Here is a 19,554-nt window from a genome sequence, read left to right as displayed (position 1 = left end):
ACTGATTAAGAGCCCGACCAAACTATCGGCCGACTAAAAGTCTGCAGTCTGCGGGGGGTCTTATACTTTAACTAAAGGCAGGAAGTAAGTGACTGTTTGGAGAATCAGAGGAGTATTTTGTCGTTCCTGTGACGCCAAAACCTTTTTGAAATAAAAACCATGAGATTACCATTTTGATGAAGCTTGTGGTGTATTGCAAACTGGAAGTAACCAATATAGAGTTATGAATAAATATCTGCTCAAGTACTGTCTTCGGATTCCCTGTCAAGCACAGTTAGTTGACAACAAGCTCTACCTATTTTAAATTTATAATAAGCAGTTCTCAGTAATCGATATTCGTCAGTCCGATAGCACGAAATCCATTAATATTTATGCATTTCCACAATTCACGATGTTCCGAGCTTGTTAAAATTCATCCTTGGTCTCCCTTAAAAGCTGCTAGGACAGTACGCCTAAAAATTTGATAAGGCCCCACTTAAGGCACCAAACGCCGCACGCTTTTAACGAAAGAATATTCAAATGATGTTGTGAATGCCAAATAGATTTCATCCTAGCACTTCGGCTACAATGAAATTTTAATCCCCACTGAGAATTTCAATTCGAATCTTTGTCGCAACTCGGATCAAAGGATCGGATTAAGATTAAACAAATACCTAAACCTCATTTCGGATACTTCAAAGGATTTAATTTAAATCTATTAATAATTGGATCCGCGTCAATTAAAATGTTCTAAATAGTTTAAAAGTGAGTCTCCAGCTCGACGTTAAACTCGGCAGTGCAAAACGGTGTTATGCCACGAAATTTCTAACTAACGAGTTGAATATCTCAAACTGTCAAAATTCGCTTATCCGGGTTCGCGCGGTCAGCTGATCCCGCCGCCGCCGCCGCCTGGAGAGCGGCCCTTTCCCATCCCGGCACGTTTTGCTGGATCTTATTGTGAAGTGGATTACTTACACATTTTTTACAGAGCCTTGGTATTATCTTGTAAACTTGCTATTCAACACAGCTGCCAAATAAAACGTCCGTACTCGTTACTGTTATTTAAAATCGACTTATTTATTGCTTAGTATTAAAATCGTAAGTATCAGAATCACATAATCCCCTCGACTGCTGAATTTTATTTGTTTATTACATATCAATGTCTTATTATTCTTCCAATTTGTATGGGTTTTCGTCTAGAATCTAGATGTGCAGGTTTACTGGGTTTTTAAATACCTATTCCTTTTTACTATAAATATTTTAATGCACAGCATACATGAAGAGCGACCCCAGAGATCCGAGGTTATCGCCGCTGAAGTGTGGAACGAAGCATTCTAGCGGTCAGATTATATCACCGGGTGGATCCGTACCGATAACATCAGGTAGAGATTTTTACCAGCAAAATGTGGGCCTGAAGGACCGTCTGCGGGTTTTCCGATGAGAGATTTGTGTTGTTTGTTATGCTGACCACTTGTATTGTTATTGTATTTTCCAGTGTTTTGTGACATTTATTTAAAATTTTCCGATTACATTATTTATCTTAGTACCAACGCATGACATAAAAAATATTCTGACATTACGATAATAAGTAGTTACAAAAGCTCTGATACGAGTAACTTTCGTGTAGGGATGTAAGTTTAATATTTTTTTGTTGTTGCACCACACAAAACATTTCCGGAAAAACATTCAACGTTACTAGTATACATAGGTATGTGAGCGTAAAATGTAAAACACATTGGTAGTTCCAGAATTTGGTATCGTATCTGCAGCGCACTAAACCTCACAGGTGCTCTGTCGAAATCGTAAATTTAGGGCTCTCCGCTAAATTGAATACTGAAGTATGCGATATTGAACGGGTTTTTGGTGTCCGTTTTATCTATGACCGTGTCAGGGTATTATTGCATGCATAGTACATACGGTTTCTAAACTATTCGCATATCAAAACGTGAGGGAAAGTAAACCTTGAATGGGCATAATGATCATAGATCCACATTGTTTTCAACTTTGTCCCATTGAGTTCAGTGCGAAAACCAATTGAAAAATGTTAGTAGTAATGCCTTATTACGGGTTAAACTGATATTTGCGTCCTCAACATTGTAAGTTTTTTATAACTTTTTTACTTCATATTGCTTGTTTTATGGATAATAGGTACAAGCTCTATAAATCTATTTTACTATTGTAAGTTCACATAATACCTGAACTGCTAATAAAAAGTTAAGAACACACGCTTTACTAATAAATCAAGCACTTGTTCACTTCTCTGACATGGTGAACGTTCCCCGCCTAAAAATAATACCATAACACTCCGACAAGCTTACAAAAGCAATTCGGTTTTACCATATTTTAGTATTCCGGTTTCTCATGTATACATAAATCTGTACTGTCTGTCTTGTTCCCCGTAACTTCATTTGATAGGCAGTAACTTTACTTTATTTTGATTCTTACTTTTCGATTTTGTTAGCTAATAGACTTTTCGCCTGACTTTGTCCGTAAAAACTTGTATTATAGCATTTTTATGGCACATAAAATTGGCAAGGAAAAGACGACTTCTTCTAACAGTTAGACAGGATTGGTCTTTCAAAGTTTACTTTTTGCAGCGCCCAAGAGAGTTTGCTTTTTAAATTACTTTTACCTGCCCGAGTCTTTCCTTTTCCTGATTAACTACAGGGATCACGAACGCAGATACATCAAAATAAACAAAATCAAGAGAAAATTACGCTTACGCCAACATTGTTGGTAAAAGAAGCGATCCTGGTTCGACCCCGTTAAAAATACAGTGAACTGAGTAGAATTTGTCACGCGAACACAGTAGCGGCTATATATCGTGAAAAATAAAATGTACAACACAAAAAACACTGAATTTATGTGTGTTTGTGTCCTCGCTGACAGCAGTAGTGAAATCATGGGGGCACTTGAATGTAAATCAGTGACATGCTGATGGAAGAACAGTACTTTGTATTGATTTAAGTGAACAACTCGACGGCCCGACATGTTTGTTTCCACAGGGCCTGACTTGTTTGTTGCCATAACCGTGGTCCGCATATAACCGTAAAGGAATATTGGTAGTAATGGATATGCAATAAGTTACCTAGTACCGGTTACTATTATACGAGTACGCTATTTTCAGGACTACCACAGCGATACACCAGGAAATCTGCAAAATCGTATATGGAATACCTGGGGTTTTTTTATATTGGTTAGGTTATTTGCACAAATTTTGTAACGATTAGGAAAAAAATCGATACCAAAATGTTTACGAACGGAGACGTTTATTATTTTTTAATTCGATTCCGTAACCCCATCACCCTCCAATGTTATTTATATTTAATTTCGCCCTGTAAGCACCCTTGGATATCGGTAGACCCAAATACACTTTAAAATACCCTTTGCCGCGTAAAGGCGAAGTTTTTCGAGCGATAAATTTCTTTAAACGGGTTGTTTTATAATTCAGAATTCATCAGTATAAATAGTTTAGCTCTGCATTAATGTGAAAATAATGAGGAAATCATTTGTAACGATTGTTGATTCTGGATAATGTACAGAAAATCTATTTCTTAAATGGGCTGTTAGAACCAATCACATCAGTCGTCGAGAGAGAAACAAACGTAAACTTATCATACTTTTTTCTTTACTAAAATTGGCTGAAAACAGACATAAGTCATTGAAATCAAACCGGGAGCAGATATCATCAGAAGTCCATTACAGATAAGCGGGGTTCATTACATCGTAATCTCTTAAAGTGAAAACTGAATTATTTGTAGAGATTTCGTTCAATGCGAAGTGCACGTGGGTCGTACTTTAATTTGGGCCGTATTTTTGGCGGTTCGACCCCTGTGGGGGTTATATATTATTGCGGCCCGGAAACCCCAGGGCTGGCCCGTAGCCTATTAATAATGGTTTTCTCTTCCAGCCTACTTGCAGATGACAGTAACGACCGTACTTTTACTTCGTCATTTATCCTGTCGCTTTTTCATGTAATTCAAAAGCGTTTTTAACGTTTTGTTTACGTTTATTGGGTTGACACACTGGTGGATTGCCCGATGATTTATGAGAAGCGAAGCATTTAACAATCCGAATGGTGGAAACAGCGTAAGTATTTTACTTTGCACCGTGAATGAGGGGTGGTTTAAGCTTATCAGCGTGTCTCTGGATGATGCACTTGAAAAACAAACCATGGCAGCCTAATAGTTAATCGCGCAGAGAAGTTCTTGACAGCTCTGTTGAGCTAGCCTATTTTCTGATTAATTAATAAATAAATACCAAGGTGATTTAATTAAAAATTTAAGGGGTGGCTTTCCGTTAGTGAGTTTCTAAAATCTGAAAAAAGTCTTTTATACAATATTTTGCAAATTTTTGTATTAATTCAGTAGTTTCAAATACCTAACGGGAGTTCAGTGATAAAATTTCACCTAGTATGTTCATGTGAAAAATACGTTTTCTCTACGAAATTGTGATACCTACGATGTAAATCTAACCACTTAAAAAGTTTCAAAGTATCAAATGCAAACTAGTTTCGAGTAAGTTTAACTATTCGCGTTATCGGTAACAACATCGAGTGAGTTGGTTATCGAAAATTCAAACTAAACAGTTTAACCGATTTCATTGAATACTGGTCCAACTAATTCGTAGTTTGAAAGCGGTTAGCGGTTTAATAGCTAGTTTGTGGGTTGTGATTAAATCTTCTTTTGATTTAGCTAACGTTTCTTTTGATCGAAAAATCCCTTGAGGAGCTCTTTTCTACTTTCTTACTTCGGATACTTTCTCACTTCATTTACTTTCGGTCGTTAAGACGTCGGTGTTTGTATTAACTGTATAGTATTTTTTTTCTTAGAAGATATTGTTCTTTGTTTAAGGTATGCAGGACGCAGGTCTTAGAATTATGTTTAATTACAATTTAAACATGATTAAACTTAAAATCCTTTTTTTGGTAATTTGGTGGTAGAACTTTTGGTTCAATATATTTTTTCCGTTGTGAAACAAAAAAGAGCATTGTTTATTATTATTAAGCCCATACAATCGGCATACCAAAAATAACTTTATAAGTACCTAAGACCGTGCACCATTAATAAACATCTATAGTTCTTTTAATAGATGTCTTAAAAGCAACAAGGCGATAGTAACGAAATAAAGGAGCAGTCCACAGATATAAACGAAACACGAGACCAACCAAGCAAGCAAGATCACAAGAAATTATACGCCAGGCTGCTTTTATATCTTTTAGGTATACTCGAGGTAAGGCTGGAAGGCTTGTTTTTGTTTCAACCAAACAAACCCACTGTGGTGACAAATCTTGAACAAATTTAGATTTTCGACTTCCGGAAATTCTGCAACCAAAATTGCTTTTACAAAAAATCATTTTCGTCATGTGTTTTTTTTTTATTTGGTGAGTATAAGTATTTTTCTCGATATTCCAAGAGTCGTAGTCGTTCGATTTATTATTAAATTTTGTTTCACACACTTTTTAGACAGCCGAATAATATTGACAAACAAGGAGTATATTATTGGTTGCTCTGACCCAGATCTAAGCCTCATTTTCATCTGGAACAAGGAAGTTTTTATGCGAAATAAAATGCTACTTTGAAGTTGCCTTGTTTTTAAACCCGCTAATTAAAATGTCTTTTTTCGCATCTCTACCGTTATCCACGGAAAATATACTTATTAAAGTCTTTACTCTACTGCATTTCTGAGTGGTCTGGTAATAACAAATATTTTAAGCTTGGTTGGTATATTTTTATTTAATTGTTCTTCATCATCATTCATCACCAGCCAATAATCGCCCACTTCTGCAAATATGCTTCTATCCACATAACATATCTCTTCACAAATCTATTGTTATTTTATTTATTTTGTTTAGTACCTAGTCAAAAATTAAAATATTAACTTAACAAAAAAAATATTTTCTATCGAATATGAAAATTACTCGTTAGGTATCTTGTCTCAAAATGTTCGTGTCTTGTCCGTTTGACCCCGATATAACATTGTTCAATGACAGACCAACAGAGCTTTTAACAAAATTGCTTTTCTATATCCAAATATAGTAGAAACCGTCATGTTTAAATGCTCTTGTACTTAGATATGAACTAATCTTGGGTAAGAAAAGAGTTTGCACTTTTTTTCTGGAAGGTACATTAACGTTTTTACATGGCCATATTCTGATGCGCTGTTACTTATTATACTTCAATATTGCAGACGGCGTAATTGAAACTGGCACTTTTTCGTAGCTCGTGAGTATTTGTAGTTTTTTTGTGTTGTTGTTTATATTAAACAAAATTTTATACTAATATTTCTGACACTGACTGACTTGTTCCGTTCTTTATAACAGCTCCTCATTCAATTAAGGCAACCAGAAAAAAGTCACCTCTTTTAACGGTGTCAAAGTTATCGTTATTGGACCTTTATTAGTCGTTTGAGATGAGCGTTGTGTCATGATTCGAGTTCACTACGTCTTTTTACACTTGGCAACACTGCTCAGTCCCGCCGTCTATGGCTAAATGTAAGAGTGAGCAGTGATGCCAAACCAGTATAAAAGCAAGTGAGAGCCATTAGCTCGGTTCAGTCGCTCTCCGTCAGTCGACGAGAATGGTCGATGTTACATTAGCATAGATTATTTATACCTACTTGTGGATTGTTATTGTGATCTTAAGTGATTTGTAAAGTGAATCTGTGAAGAGGAATAAAGTGATTTGTGCTGTACTTGGAGTTTTCTTATTACTTCAGAAGCGGGATAAAATCCAAGGTATGTACGCTCACATGGTTTATTTTTTCTTTATGTCGAATTGAAATGAGTTGAAGCTACAAGAATTAGACGGGCAGTTAATTATTTTTTTGAATAAATTCATACTCATTGAATATAAAGCATGACAAACATAATTACATAACATTACACTGTACGTGGTCGAGGCTACTCTTCGATCGTACTGACTCGTTAAATTAAAAGTACTTAAAAGCTGCAAATAAATTACTGCCTAGCTCTTGTTTTTGTAGTTTTTGCTCCAATTACATTTATATAATAATGCTTACATGCTGAAATTTCACTGAGATAAAGATAATATACAAATAAAAATGAACAAACAAAATATTTTACCTAAATTTGTACCCGGTTACAAAGGTGACATGAATAATTATTAGACAGACAATTTGAGTAGGTACATAGAACTTAGATTAGATCTCTGTTGATCTCAATTATTAGATTTTTCAAAACTGATGAGAGTTAGTGGACTAGGTATGTCTACTGGATTATTAGTTGAGTGAACTATGTATGTTCATTGGATTTTTTGGTCAGATAGGACTAGGTATGTCCGTTAGTGAGTATGAGTGGACTAGGTATGTCTACTGGATTATTACTTGAGTGAACTATGTATGTTCACTGGATTATTTGGTTAGAAAGGACTAGGTATGTCCTTATGAAGTATGAGTGGACTAGGTATGTCCACTGGACTATTAATTGAGTGGACTATGTATGTTCACTGGATTATTTGGTTAGAAAGGACTAGGTATGTCCTTATGAAGTATGAGTGGACTAGGTATGTCCACTGGACTATTGCTTGAGTGGACTATGTATGTTCACTGGATTATTTGGTTAGAAAGGACTAGGTATGTCCTTATGAAGTATGAGTGGACTAGCCATGTCCACTGGATTACTACTTGAATGAATTATGTATGTTTACTAGTTGTTGACTAGGTATGTCTATTGTCGTTAACGGAAACAGTTTATTTTTTTTTTTTATTAAGTATCATTAACTAAGACATATACCAAATTATGCATAGAGGATAACTAGACAAGACTTTTTAACTGAATTAAAGATTGCTTTTATTTCTGGAAAAATTAAAAGTTTAAGGTGCTCATGTACATAGTTGGAAATAAAATAAAACAAGATCGGATGTGAACAGTATACTTTATTGAATAGGAATTAATGTTATTATGAATGGATAGCTAGTCAGAGGAAATTAATTGTTACAGCTATGCCTCTCGAGAAGGATGACGGCGCTACACCGCCCTCGACGCCACCTATGAAAAGAAAAAGGAAGAGGAGGAGGAGAAGAAGCCCCTCAACATCTTCATCATCGTCTTCTAGTGAAGAGAGAGCGCCCAGGAAAGTGCGTAAATATTCGAGCAGGCTAACTACAGAGGATGTTCTAAAGCTCTTGGCTGACTTCAAGGGTGAATCAAGTAAGAGTTCATCTTTTAGTAACAACTTGAACAACGTGGTACCAGAGTTTGATCCTTCCAATAGAGCTCAAACCATCGAAGGCTGGCTAAAGAAGGTGAATGAATGCGCCACCATTTATGCATGGGACGAAAAGCAAATTGTACATTTCTCTTTACAAAAATTAACCGGATTGGCCAAGAGATGGTTTGAAACTCTACCATCAGTGGTTTATTCATGGAGTGAATGGCAGATCAAACTTCAGAAGGCATTTCCTAGTGAGGAGAACTATGGGCGTCTTCTTGAAGAAATGCTTAGCCGAACTTCACGAAATGATGAAAGCCTTAGGGAGTACTATTATGATAAACTTAGCTTATTAAACAGGTGTGAAATAAGTGGCAAGAAAGCAGTCGATTGTATTGTACATGGTTTAAGTGAAGGTTCAATTAAAAGTGGGGCGCAAACTCTAGATTGTAGGGAACCCGAAGGATTATTAAATTTCCTTTGCTCCCAACGTTCACAGTCACTGAATCAAAATGAAAACAGAAACTATAGTAGAGGTAATCAAAGAACCATCAACCGAAATAGAAACGATGCCAACCAATCGAATAGGAATAATAACGTTAATTGCTTTAACTGTCGTTCAAAAGGACACCCTTATTATAAATGTCCGAAGCCACTAATTAAATGCAAACGTTGCTATAGAATCGGGCATGACAGTGATGACTGTAAGCTTACACCGCTGCAGCGATCACAAGCTCATGAAGATACCACAACTGAGAGAAAGATTTTAAAGATTGACGTGTCCAATAAGGCTAACGACAAATTTTTTAAGGTTATCCCAGTAAATAACAAAACTTTTGAGGCATACATTGATTTTGGTAGCGAGTGTAGTCTCATTCGTCAAACTGATGCAAACGCCTTGCAATTGACCAAGAATTACGACGGGTTACCTGTAGTAAGGGGTTTTGGCAATTCATCTATTCATCCTTTGTATAAATCGCATGTAACGATTAAAATTGACGAAGTTGATGCATCTATTGAGATCCTTGTAATTTCTGATGAAATAATGCCAACATCTATTATTGTCGGACAGAACTTTACTGAACTTCCGTTCATTACGGTTTTAAAGAACAGTGATAGGTTAACCTTTTACAAGAGTCCATCTTGCAATCCGTTCACTTCCGAAACTGATGAAGCTCCACTTAAGCTATACATTGCTGAGCCTACTGAAGTCACGGAAACAAGCATCGTAACTGTACAGGCTGGTGATTCCACCTACACTGGTGATGTTTACATTGAGGGATACTGTTCTGTTGTGTCCGGACGAGAGTTCGGTTTATTTCAAGGTGCTTACCACCTTGCAAATGGCAAGGGTAATTTGATAATTACCAACTTGGCGTCCGGTGCTGTGAAATTTGATACAGGCACTTTGATAGCAAGAGCCGTACCTTTCTTAGAAAGAGATTCATGCCAAATGAATAGGATCGTTACCAATGCGGCTGATTTGGAACCTTTGAAGCGAGAGGATGTGAAAATAGGTGAAGGTTTAGAAACAGAGATAGTAGATAGGTTATACTCTCTTTTGCAAGATTATCGGGACTGTTTTGCCACTAATCTAAACGAAATTGGCTGTGTGAAAGATGTGGAGATGCACATCGAACTTTTGGATAATAGACCGGTGGTATATCGGCCATATCGTCTGTCACATTTAGAGCGCGAAAAAGTAAGGGAAACTATTGATGAACTTCTTCGTAATGACATCATCCAAGAATCAAGTTCTAGCTATTCCAGCCCTATTCTAATGGTTAAGAAGAAAACTGGTGAACAGCGACTTTGTGTTGATTTTCGAGCCCTCAACAACAAGACGTGTAAAGACCGTTTCCCTCTCCCAATAATTGACGACCAGATCTCGAATCTCAGTGGTAACACTTACTTTACCACATTAGACCTGGCCTCCGGGTACTATCAGGTCCCTATGGCAAAAGATAGTCAACATCTTACTGGATTCGTAACGCCCGATGGGCATTACGAATTTAAACGCATGCCTTTCGGGCTAGCGAATGCCCCGGCTGTCTTTCAGCGGATGATCAATAAGATTTTGGGCAATAAGAGATTCGAATATGCTCTTGCATACTTAGACGATGTACTGATACCCTCTAAAAATGCTGACGAAATGTTTCAGCGATTGGAGGACGTTTTGAAACTTTTTAGGCAGTTTGGGCTGACCTTAAAGTTATCAAAGTGTCGATTTTTCACTACGAAGGTTGAGTATCTGGGGTATGAAGTATCCTCTGAAGGTATACAGCCTGGTAAGGCAAAGGTTGCGGCTGTAGAGGAATTCCCTACACCCCGTAACATCCACGAGGTTCGTCAATTTCTTGGTTTGACCGGGTATTACCGTAAGTTTATCCAAGGCTATGGGGAAATTGCCCGACCCCTAACGTACCTACTTAAGAAAGATGCTGCCTGGCAATGGTCTCACGAACAAGATAAAGCCTTTGTAGTTTTGAAGGAGAAACTTGTAAGTAGACCAGTTTTAGCACTTTACGATCCCAAGCTCGAAACTGAACTGCACACCGACGCCAGTTCCCTTGGCGTTGGAGGAATTTTGATGCAGTGGCAGAAGGAAACTCGGGTATTAAAGCCGGTCGCTTACTTCAGTAGGCAAACGACAGCCGAAGAGAAACATTTGCACTCCTACGAATTAGAAGCGTTGGCTGTCGTCTGCTCTCTAAAAAAGTTTAGGGTGTATTTACTTGGTTTGCATTTCAAAGTATATACAGATTGCGCTGCCCTTAGAACTACATTAACGAAACGAGACTTGGTTCCGCGGATAGCAAGGTGGTGGCTTCAAATCTCTGAATTTTCTTTTGAAATTGAGTATCGTCCTGGAGTTCAGATGACACACGTTGATGCCTTAAGCCGGAATGCCACGCTAACCGCGGGATCAGATGACAATCCATGCGTTAATATTTATAACATTGAACAGGATAATTGGCTTCTTACATTGCAACTGGCAGATCCCGATATCGCACGGGTGTTTAAAATCCTTAAGCCGGAAGAAGATGAAGAGTGTAAAGATATTAAAAAGAATTATCATGTCAAAAATCGAACCGTGTATAGGAAGGTAGAGGACAGCTTACGGTTAGTTGTTCCGCGAAACGCCAGGTGGCAAATATGCAAAGCAAATCACGATGAGATGGGCCATCCGGGCTATTCTAAAACATTAGAAAGAATTCAAAAAGAATATTGGTTTCCTAAACTTAGGCGATTTGTGAAAAAGTATGTGGACGCGTGCATAGAGTGTGCGTATAACAAAGACAATGCGTCGCGACAAAAGACAGGCCACCTATTTCCCATCGAAAAAATAAGCGTGCCGTTTCACACCATCCACATTGATCACTTGGGGCCGTTTGTTAAAAGCAAGACCGGAAATACTCACATACTGACAATTGTGGATGGATTCACAAAATACGTTTTTGTTCGTGCGGTAAAGGATACGAAAACCAAAAGTACAATTAAGGTGCTTCAAAGCATTTTTTATGATTTTGGAATACCAGCTAGGATAATATCAGATCGTGGAACGTCGTTCACGTCAACGGCTTTCAAGGATTTTTGTAGCGAGAATGGTATAAAGCATGTTCTAAATGCAGTTGCTTGTCCCAGAGCCAACGGTCAAGCTGAAAGATATAACCAAATTGTTTTGAACTCGTTAGCTACTCAAAATTGTAACAGCCATGAACGCGACTGGGACAAGCAATTGGGAAAAATCCAATGGGGAATCAACAATACTGTTAGTTCCACCACCCAAAAAACGCCAACAGAGGCTCTATTTGGTGTTCGGATGCGAGACAATCTGTCAAACAAATTAGAAATTGGCACCGAAAACGATAATGACAGCTTACAAACTATTCGAGAAGAAATTAGCTCTAATATAGCAAAAGATCAGGAAAAACAGAAAAGTAGACATAACTCAAAAAGAGCACCGGCCGTCACATACAAGGTCGGTGATTTAGTAAAAATATCGCGAAACAATTTCGGCAATGACGGTAAAAGTACCAAACTACTGTCAAAGTTTATTGGCCCCTTCAGGATCTCCGAAGTACTCGGTAATGATCGTTATAGAGTAACTGAAGTGCCTGGTTTCCCAAAAAGGGGCAAAGCTTATGACTCTGTCATTGCTGTAGACAGGATAAGACCTTGGATTCACATAAAAGCATTAGAGATTCACGACAGTGACCACAGTAGTTCCAATAACAGTGAAGATTCAGATTAAATATTAGGTTCGTAATATGTACAAAGTGCTGTCTATAATATCTACTTGCTATCTTATTATGTGTGTATTTCAATTGTTTATAATTTAAAGGAGTATAGATTTTGTAATTATTTATATGATTTGGTACCTAGACTATTTTTATGTAATACCTAATATTGTGTTAAGTATGTTATAAAATTACATGTGTAGAATATAAATTATGTAAACTACTTCTAAGTATTCTATGAGTACCTATGTACTTGTATAGTTTATACGTTACATTAAAAAGAAATGTAAATTATATGTATCCCAGAATAACGATAAGTATGCAATTTATCATTGCTAGGTATAATAAATTATTTAAGTATATCTTTACCGAATGTCATGATTCCAGTTGATGAAATTGTTTAGGAAAGTTTTTGTTTTGTGTTAAACCGATAGGCTGATATGTACATGTAACTTTATGATTAAGACGACTGTCTGACTGTTTATTACGCGTGCCGGGAGGCTACGCGATGTAGGATGGCCGAATGTCATGATTCGAGTTCACTACGTCTTTTTACACTTGGCAACACTGCTCAGTCCCGCCGTCTATGGCTAAATGTAAGAGTGAGCAGTGATGCCAAACCAGTATAAAAGCAAGTGAGAGCCATTAGCTCGGTTCAGTCGCTCTCCGTCAGTCGACGAGAATGGTCGATGTTACATTAGCATAGATTATTTATACCTACTTGTGGATTGTTATTGTGATCTTAAGTGATTTGTAAAGTGAATCTGTGAAGAGGAATAAAGTGATTTGTGCTGTACTTGGAGTTTTCTTATTACTTGATAATATTATAGGCCGTCATATTTATACAGTTAGTTACTATTTTCTATCTATCAAATCTGACGTAACTTATATGATTCTGACAGATTGTTCATTGCCAATGTGTTGGTGGTGGTAAAGCCGGCCCTCAGTCAGACCAGTACGAAGATTAAGTTTTCAGCGGAGCAAATGTGTTCGTTTCCAAATTTAAATTTCAAAGAGCGAGCCGCACTCTAGCTAATGTCAATTTACCATTCTAACCGGAGTTTCTCGGACGAAATACCTAGAGAGCTGTTTTGTGCAAGTCACTGGAGAAGTTCATAGGTAGTATACATGTAGAGTTTCCATTCAAAATTTCGTGTATGTATGTATCAGGTACCTACACAGTGTTTCAAGAACCAGAAGAAATTAAACGTAAGAAGAACCACTTAAAGATTAATTAAATATTTAGATTTGAAATTTGACTAATTTAATAATACGTCAAACAAAATAATAGTTTCCGGTCGGGAATCAAATCCAGGACCTTAGCCGTCAGAGTTACAAACCACTTAACTATTCAGTAGTAAATAAAACCTATATTTCATGAAAATCTATTCAATGGTATTTTTGTGACAGAGTAACAAACATCTAGACAATTTTTTATTTGGATTGGAATTGAATATAAATAATACAAATAAAAATTTGGTTACTTATAATTTTTTATGTGTTAAGTACCTGTTATAGATATAAATCATCTAGACAATTTTTTATTTGGATTGGAATTGAATATAAATAATACAAATAATTATTTGGTTACTTATAATTTTTTATGTGTTAAGTATTATAGATATAAATGAAAATCAGATACATGAATATCATTGTACCTATTTTAGACAAGCTTAAACATTAATACTATTCAACACTATGTACAGTTTAATTTAAATAGAAATCAGAGAAAGCGTTAAGGGTGGGTCATATAGGTATACCCAATAAAAGTAAATAGTATTTATAAGTAAGCATGAAAAATTTAATTTTTTTCTAAAGAAAAGGTACTTTAACTATTTCACAAATTAAAACCCAAGTACACGCAGAAAATAACTTTGCGTGGATTGGGGGTTTAACATGCCAACTCGTTACTGAAATAAAAATAATTTTAACAAAGTAAGCCTTAGTAGCATAAAGCTTCTGTTTCTCAACTGATTTACTTTTTACTTTTTTAACCCCTTGAAATCACATATACACTCACGGGCAAAGAAACAGTTCCACTTAAAAAATGCAGACACTAAGTAGCCTTTTTGTAAACATTTAATCGGATAAAAAAAAAAACATAAATATTGCAGAAACCGCCATGAAGTTAGTTTTTCCGGTATAGGAGTAATTGATAGGTAATTTTCTCAATGGAACTTTTTCATTGCCCGTGACTGCATCTCATGTACTTCAAAGGCTAATAAAATCCGAATGCAGTAGCACCCCTTAACAAGATTTTGGATGCCGAGCCCTGTTAACGAAAATGACAAGGCATGACTCTGCACTCTGTCCCTAAGTAATTACATACACGTCAAATGCCGCTGCTGTATGTATGTTCCAAGTTCTGCTTGATTCTCAGTACTTATTACGTTCTGTCGTTCTAGGAGTAACGTTTATTGGAGATCAGTGGGGTAAACACCACCAACATTAGCAATTAACAATCCCTAAGCATCGTCACTTCCCTGTCAAATCTGACGTAACTTGTATGGATCTGACTTTAGTTATGTTTGACTTTTTCTTCACAACGGTAAAAGAAAACTGAATGAATTCATTTTCCTCAACAGAAAAAAACAAAAAATCTCCTGAAAAACCTAGCTAAACAACTAGTAATGAATAAAGCGAGCAAAAGTAACTTAAAACATAAAGAAAGCGACGTAGGTAGGTAGTCCCACTTCCTTCACTTCGCGTCCGTATTTTCTTAAACAACCAAATTGGGCTAAAATTCTGCCACCCCGCACTAAAATGCTAAAACAAATGGTTGACCCTTATTTCGGAGTAAAGCCCTGGGCCGACCTCATCGTTTCGACCTACGTCGACGGAATATTAAAGCGAATTTCATACTAAAGTTCAGATTATAAGCTGTATGTAAAATCACCCTACTTGATAAAAGTGCCTATTCGAAGTCCTCTACTCTGACGATGTTGTTATTGCCACCATCTTGTGTTTAAAAAGGACAACTTTTAAACGTAAAGTATTTTTTATCTCTACATTTGGATTTCATATTATACTAATGAAAAATGATGCTAACGTTGTGTTGTAATGTCAATATATATATATATATATATATATTAACATTTTACATTTTAGGAAAATCTCTATCACCAATGTTAGATAAGCACTTATAATAAAAGCTTCAAAACAATTTAGTAGTGATGTATCAGATCAAATCCATGTATGCGGTTAATATTAATAAATTATATAAAATATACTTACAGTATTTTATATTAAACCCGCGTAAAACACCTGGGGGAATAAATTATAATTTAAGGGTTCTTAACCTCATTCTGGAAAGTTAATTCACTTGTTAAAATGAATGGTTATGTTGCCCCTTCTTCCTATACGGGTAAAATTTTATTAATTAATAATCATGCTATGTGTTTTCTAACTTTGAATTTTTAGTCTAGTTTGTAAAGTACCTACTTAGTTAAAAATATGAGCTACGTATTTTAATTTTATAACAAGTGAAAAATAAAAACACAAAAAATAAAGTTGGATTCAGTTGAAATATTTTGTGAATATAAAATACCTACGTTTTGTGAATGTAAAATATTAAATAGAATTTCATACTATGCAAACTAAATTATTACGCTAATTATAGTAAGTACGCTTAAAAACCGTTGGCAGATTTAGGATTCAACCTGCGAAAAGACCGACACAAAACACTTATCATAACCGTTATCAGTACGGTTGAAACAATGACGTCCTTATTGGTGATGGCCACGTTTCGCCGCCGCCAAACGGTTGGCTTTCCAAAGGGTTGCGTTTGTACGAGTATTTTGTTTCAACTAGTGATTTATAGATGGATCTATCGTCGGACACACGGCTGGGGTCGGCGCCGGATGTTGGCTTCGACTTCCGGTGAGGCCGTGACGGGTCCAAAATAAACATATCGGTTGCCAACCGACGGTTTAAGATGAGGTTAAGCTATCGGTAAAATCGGTCCTCTTGTTGCCATGGTCGCACGTTGGAGTTAAACATTGATATAAGTAGGTAATTAACTTACAACATAATAAGGTAAATGGATCGTGTTTTGTACAATTTTTAAACCGACTGGCTAATAAATGCCTAAATATGCCTAAATATGTGCAGTTATCTATATTATAATAATATATAGGTATACCAACAAAAGATTAGCTTCTACAGAGTTAGTTATATACAAATATTTTTTATACAAATATATTTATCTTTTTTTGCTTTTTTTCTAATTCTAACTAGCCTAAAAGGAAATTTATCCTTTGAAGATTATTGTGGTTGTCTTGGTGAGTTTGGTTAATAATATCGAGAGCATTAACCACTAACCATATTGTACTGCAATGTATCATTCCTTTATTGTTCCTAATTAGGTGTATTATGCGGTTTAATGGGTTTATACGAGTTAAAGTAGGTATGATTTATTTACAAAGTTACACAATTTAGATCTGATGAGAAACTTTAAACATTATTATACACTATGTTCTAAGATGATAAAATATAGATGATAATAATTAAATGTATCATATTCTAAAATGTTTACTTAATATACTTCATTGACACCAATTTACTCAATATTATTACTGATAAAGTACCTTATAATCAAATTACTGGATTCGAACTAGAATTTTCAAAAGAAATTTACATAGGTATTAGGTACTAAGGTAGGCTAAGTAAGTAAATTTAAAAATAAAAAATAACAAGAATGTAAATTAAAAAAATATCAATAATAACATAGAGGTAGATAAGATAAGAAATCTGGTAAGAACATGAAAAACAAAACAGATGCAAACAATAACTTGACCTAATAAATAGGTCACAGTTGCGATAAGGGGGCTGATAAACATAAGCTAAGAGTGCTTTCGCCAATAAATCTCGTGTAGGCCAACTATAATGACATGTCCTCGATACAGAAACAAAGGTCAACCCTCGCAACGGTCGCAACGACATTCGGTGCGCGGCCGACCGTGACCAATCGCTTCACACCCCACCGGCGACCGCACCAATCATACCCCCTCTAAACTCAAAACTTACCGTTGAAACAAGTGAACAACCACAACAACGTGGTGCAAACTCGCGCGAAACTCGCACGCGCTTCCCGCCGCCGCACCATTTCACCAGTTCATTCATCGAACCATCGCACACAGAACCAATTCCGATACCATCCCCGAAGGAGACACTTTATTATTTACGATCTAAAAATTTTCACCCTCGAGTAATGACGTAACGTAAAGTTCCGTTGGGTGTTGAGGTGTGGGCGCGACCGCTCGCGTCGAAGGTTCGCGTCCGACTGCTGTTGTCGACGGTTGAGGCCCGAGGGGTGGAGGCTTCCTGCGGGAGGGGTGCTGGTATCAAATGTTTTGTATCCTCGCACCGCCATTTCCCTCCGATAGCTGGGACCACGTGCCGCGTTTAGTCAATTTTCGTCTGAATGGCTGCGAGGGCTATTTGTATTTTTATTGTCGTCGTTAAACGAAGTGTCATTAGGACTGATCGTACACTTTTCTGTTGATTGCCAACAAATATGTTGTTGAACGGTGGCTTTCATTCCATTATTTATAATAGTTTTTCATAATTACTTAATAAGTACATAATTTGAGTTTAAAATATGTTCGTGCATGTTTTTGTAGGTACTTAACGATATTTTTTATAAAGATCTTCATCTTTATAAATTGTCATTCAATATTATGCAAATAATAAAAATTTAGTCGAAAACCAAACCACAACATAACAATAAATCACAAGGGATTATGTGAAACTCAAATGGGAAGTGATCAAATCCGACTTTGAACCAGTGTTGCACAAAAACAAACTAATACCCAGGGTCAAAACAACAGAGCAAAAAGTTGGCAGACCCTGCTTTATCCGCCCCAAATGTTTTTAGTTTTCATTAATAGGCTAACTTCTGCAAAGTAGCCGACCGCGGGTAGTTTGCAAAATATATGTGTGACAATAATGTAGTGGGGTGAAATACTGGAGGTACCCATTACTTAATAGACAATATAAAGTTTCCGAGTAATATCATCTGAAGATTCGATGCGGACATAGTTTTTTATGTTGCGGTAGACATAACTGTTATTAGTTTTGGAGGTTTCTCTTGATTTAGTGGGGATCGTAGTACTTGACCTTAATGCGGCGTACGGAATTTCTTATGGTGATTCCCGGATTGAATGGCCGAGAAAACATATTTTCTTTTATAGCCTGTAATTTCTCCTACGGTTTGACAAACGGTATTATTCAGTTATGGCTTTGACCGTTACCTTTTCCTTTTGGAAATCTTTTTTTAAATATATTCGTTGCTTGGTAGAAGGCGTTGTGAGCGTGCGTGTCGGCGGACAGGCCACTATTAACGATGTGTCTACTGCCTTTTACAAAGGTGCTCTTTACCGGCAATTTTAATAAAGGGGTGTTCTAAATCAGTCCCTGCTGTGATGCATACCAGGGGTCGCTTATGTTCTTGCTGCATTTTCTCAGTTCATATATCTTCGGAACGACTTTCTTCGCCGCTGCGGTGCGGATATAAATTGCAAGCTGCTTTTTACATCGCTGCCTCGTGGCCCCGCGCTAGATTTAAAAGGCACTATTTACTGAAATGGGGCTTATAAAAATATATCAGAAAGTAACTGCCCGAGATTTTCGATCGTTTTATCATGAAGCTGTTACGCTGCTCGGTGATTTTCCTTTACATTGAAATTGACTGGGGACTTGAGAAGACTAAGGCAAACACACCCTGTTTTTCAATAAATAAATAAATATTTAATGGTGATGATATAATAACGTTTGAAGTAAGTCAATTACTTATAAATAGCATTTCTTGGAATCCTATTCTCGTATGTAACTTGTGCGAGAGTAAATTACGTAAACACACCGTCGGCAAGATCTTCCAAACTTGGTGGAATGTTGCGAAGTAAAATATAAGTAGGTACTCCTATATTTGACGGCCGAATGGCGTAGTGGTTAGTGACCCTGACTACTGAGCCGATGGTCCCAGGTTCGATTCCCGGCTGGGGCAGATATTTGTTTAAACACAGATATTTGTTCGCGGGTCTTGGATGTGCCCGTAAAATGCCAATAGGCCCGCCCCCTATTACATTGGGACTAACACTCTGGCGAAAAGTGGGTGCAGCAATGCACCTCTGCCGACCCCGCAAGGGAGTACATTAGTACAAGGC

At 36.7% G+C, this 19,554-nt stretch overlaps 2 protein-coding genes across 2 annotated transcripts in view; one reads left to right on the top strand and one right to left on the bottom strand.

Moving 5' to 3' along the window:
- The window catches only part of LOC105387158, a 31,287-nt gene extending 13,600 nt beyond the window's left edge, over positions 1–17,687 (bottom strand). The window contains exon 1 of the mRNA XM_048624949.1: positions 17,417–17,687. Coding sequence (XP_048480906.1) covers positions 17,417–17,495 — 79 coding nt within the window. The 5' untranslated portion in view covers positions 17,496–17,687. The remainder of the gene's footprint in view (positions 1–17,416) is intronic.
- Positions 6,403–13,187, top strand: LOC119691096 (transposon Ty3-G Gag-Pol polyprotein). The gene is made up of 2 exons (XM_048624948.1): positions 6,403–6,715; positions 7,940–13,187. The coding sequence occupies exon 2, from the start codon at positions 7,942–7,944 to the stop codon at positions 12,403–12,405; it is 4,464 nt and encodes a 1,487-aa protein (XP_048480905.1). The 5' UTR covers positions 6,403–6,715; positions 7,940–7,941; the 3' UTR covers positions 12,406–13,187.
- Positions 17,688–19,554: the final 1,867 nt, after the last annotated feature.

This window comes from Plutella xylostella, chromosome 13 (genome assembly GCF_932276165.1).
Source record: "Plutella xylostella chromosome 13, ilPluXylo3.1, whole genome shotgun sequence".
Classification (NCBI taxonomy): domain Eukaryota; kingdom Metazoa; phylum Arthropoda; class Insecta; order Lepidoptera; family Plutellidae; genus Plutella; species Plutella xylostella.
Note: the sequence above shows the minus strand (reverse complement) of the source record. Positions and strands in the feature narration are given on the sequence as shown.

What these genes read in the sequence shown, in the direction of transcription:
- LOC119691096 (XM_048624948.1), top strand. Translation starts at nt 7,942, where the DNA reads ATGCCTCTCGAGAAGGATGACGGCGCTACACCGCCCTCGACGCCACCT.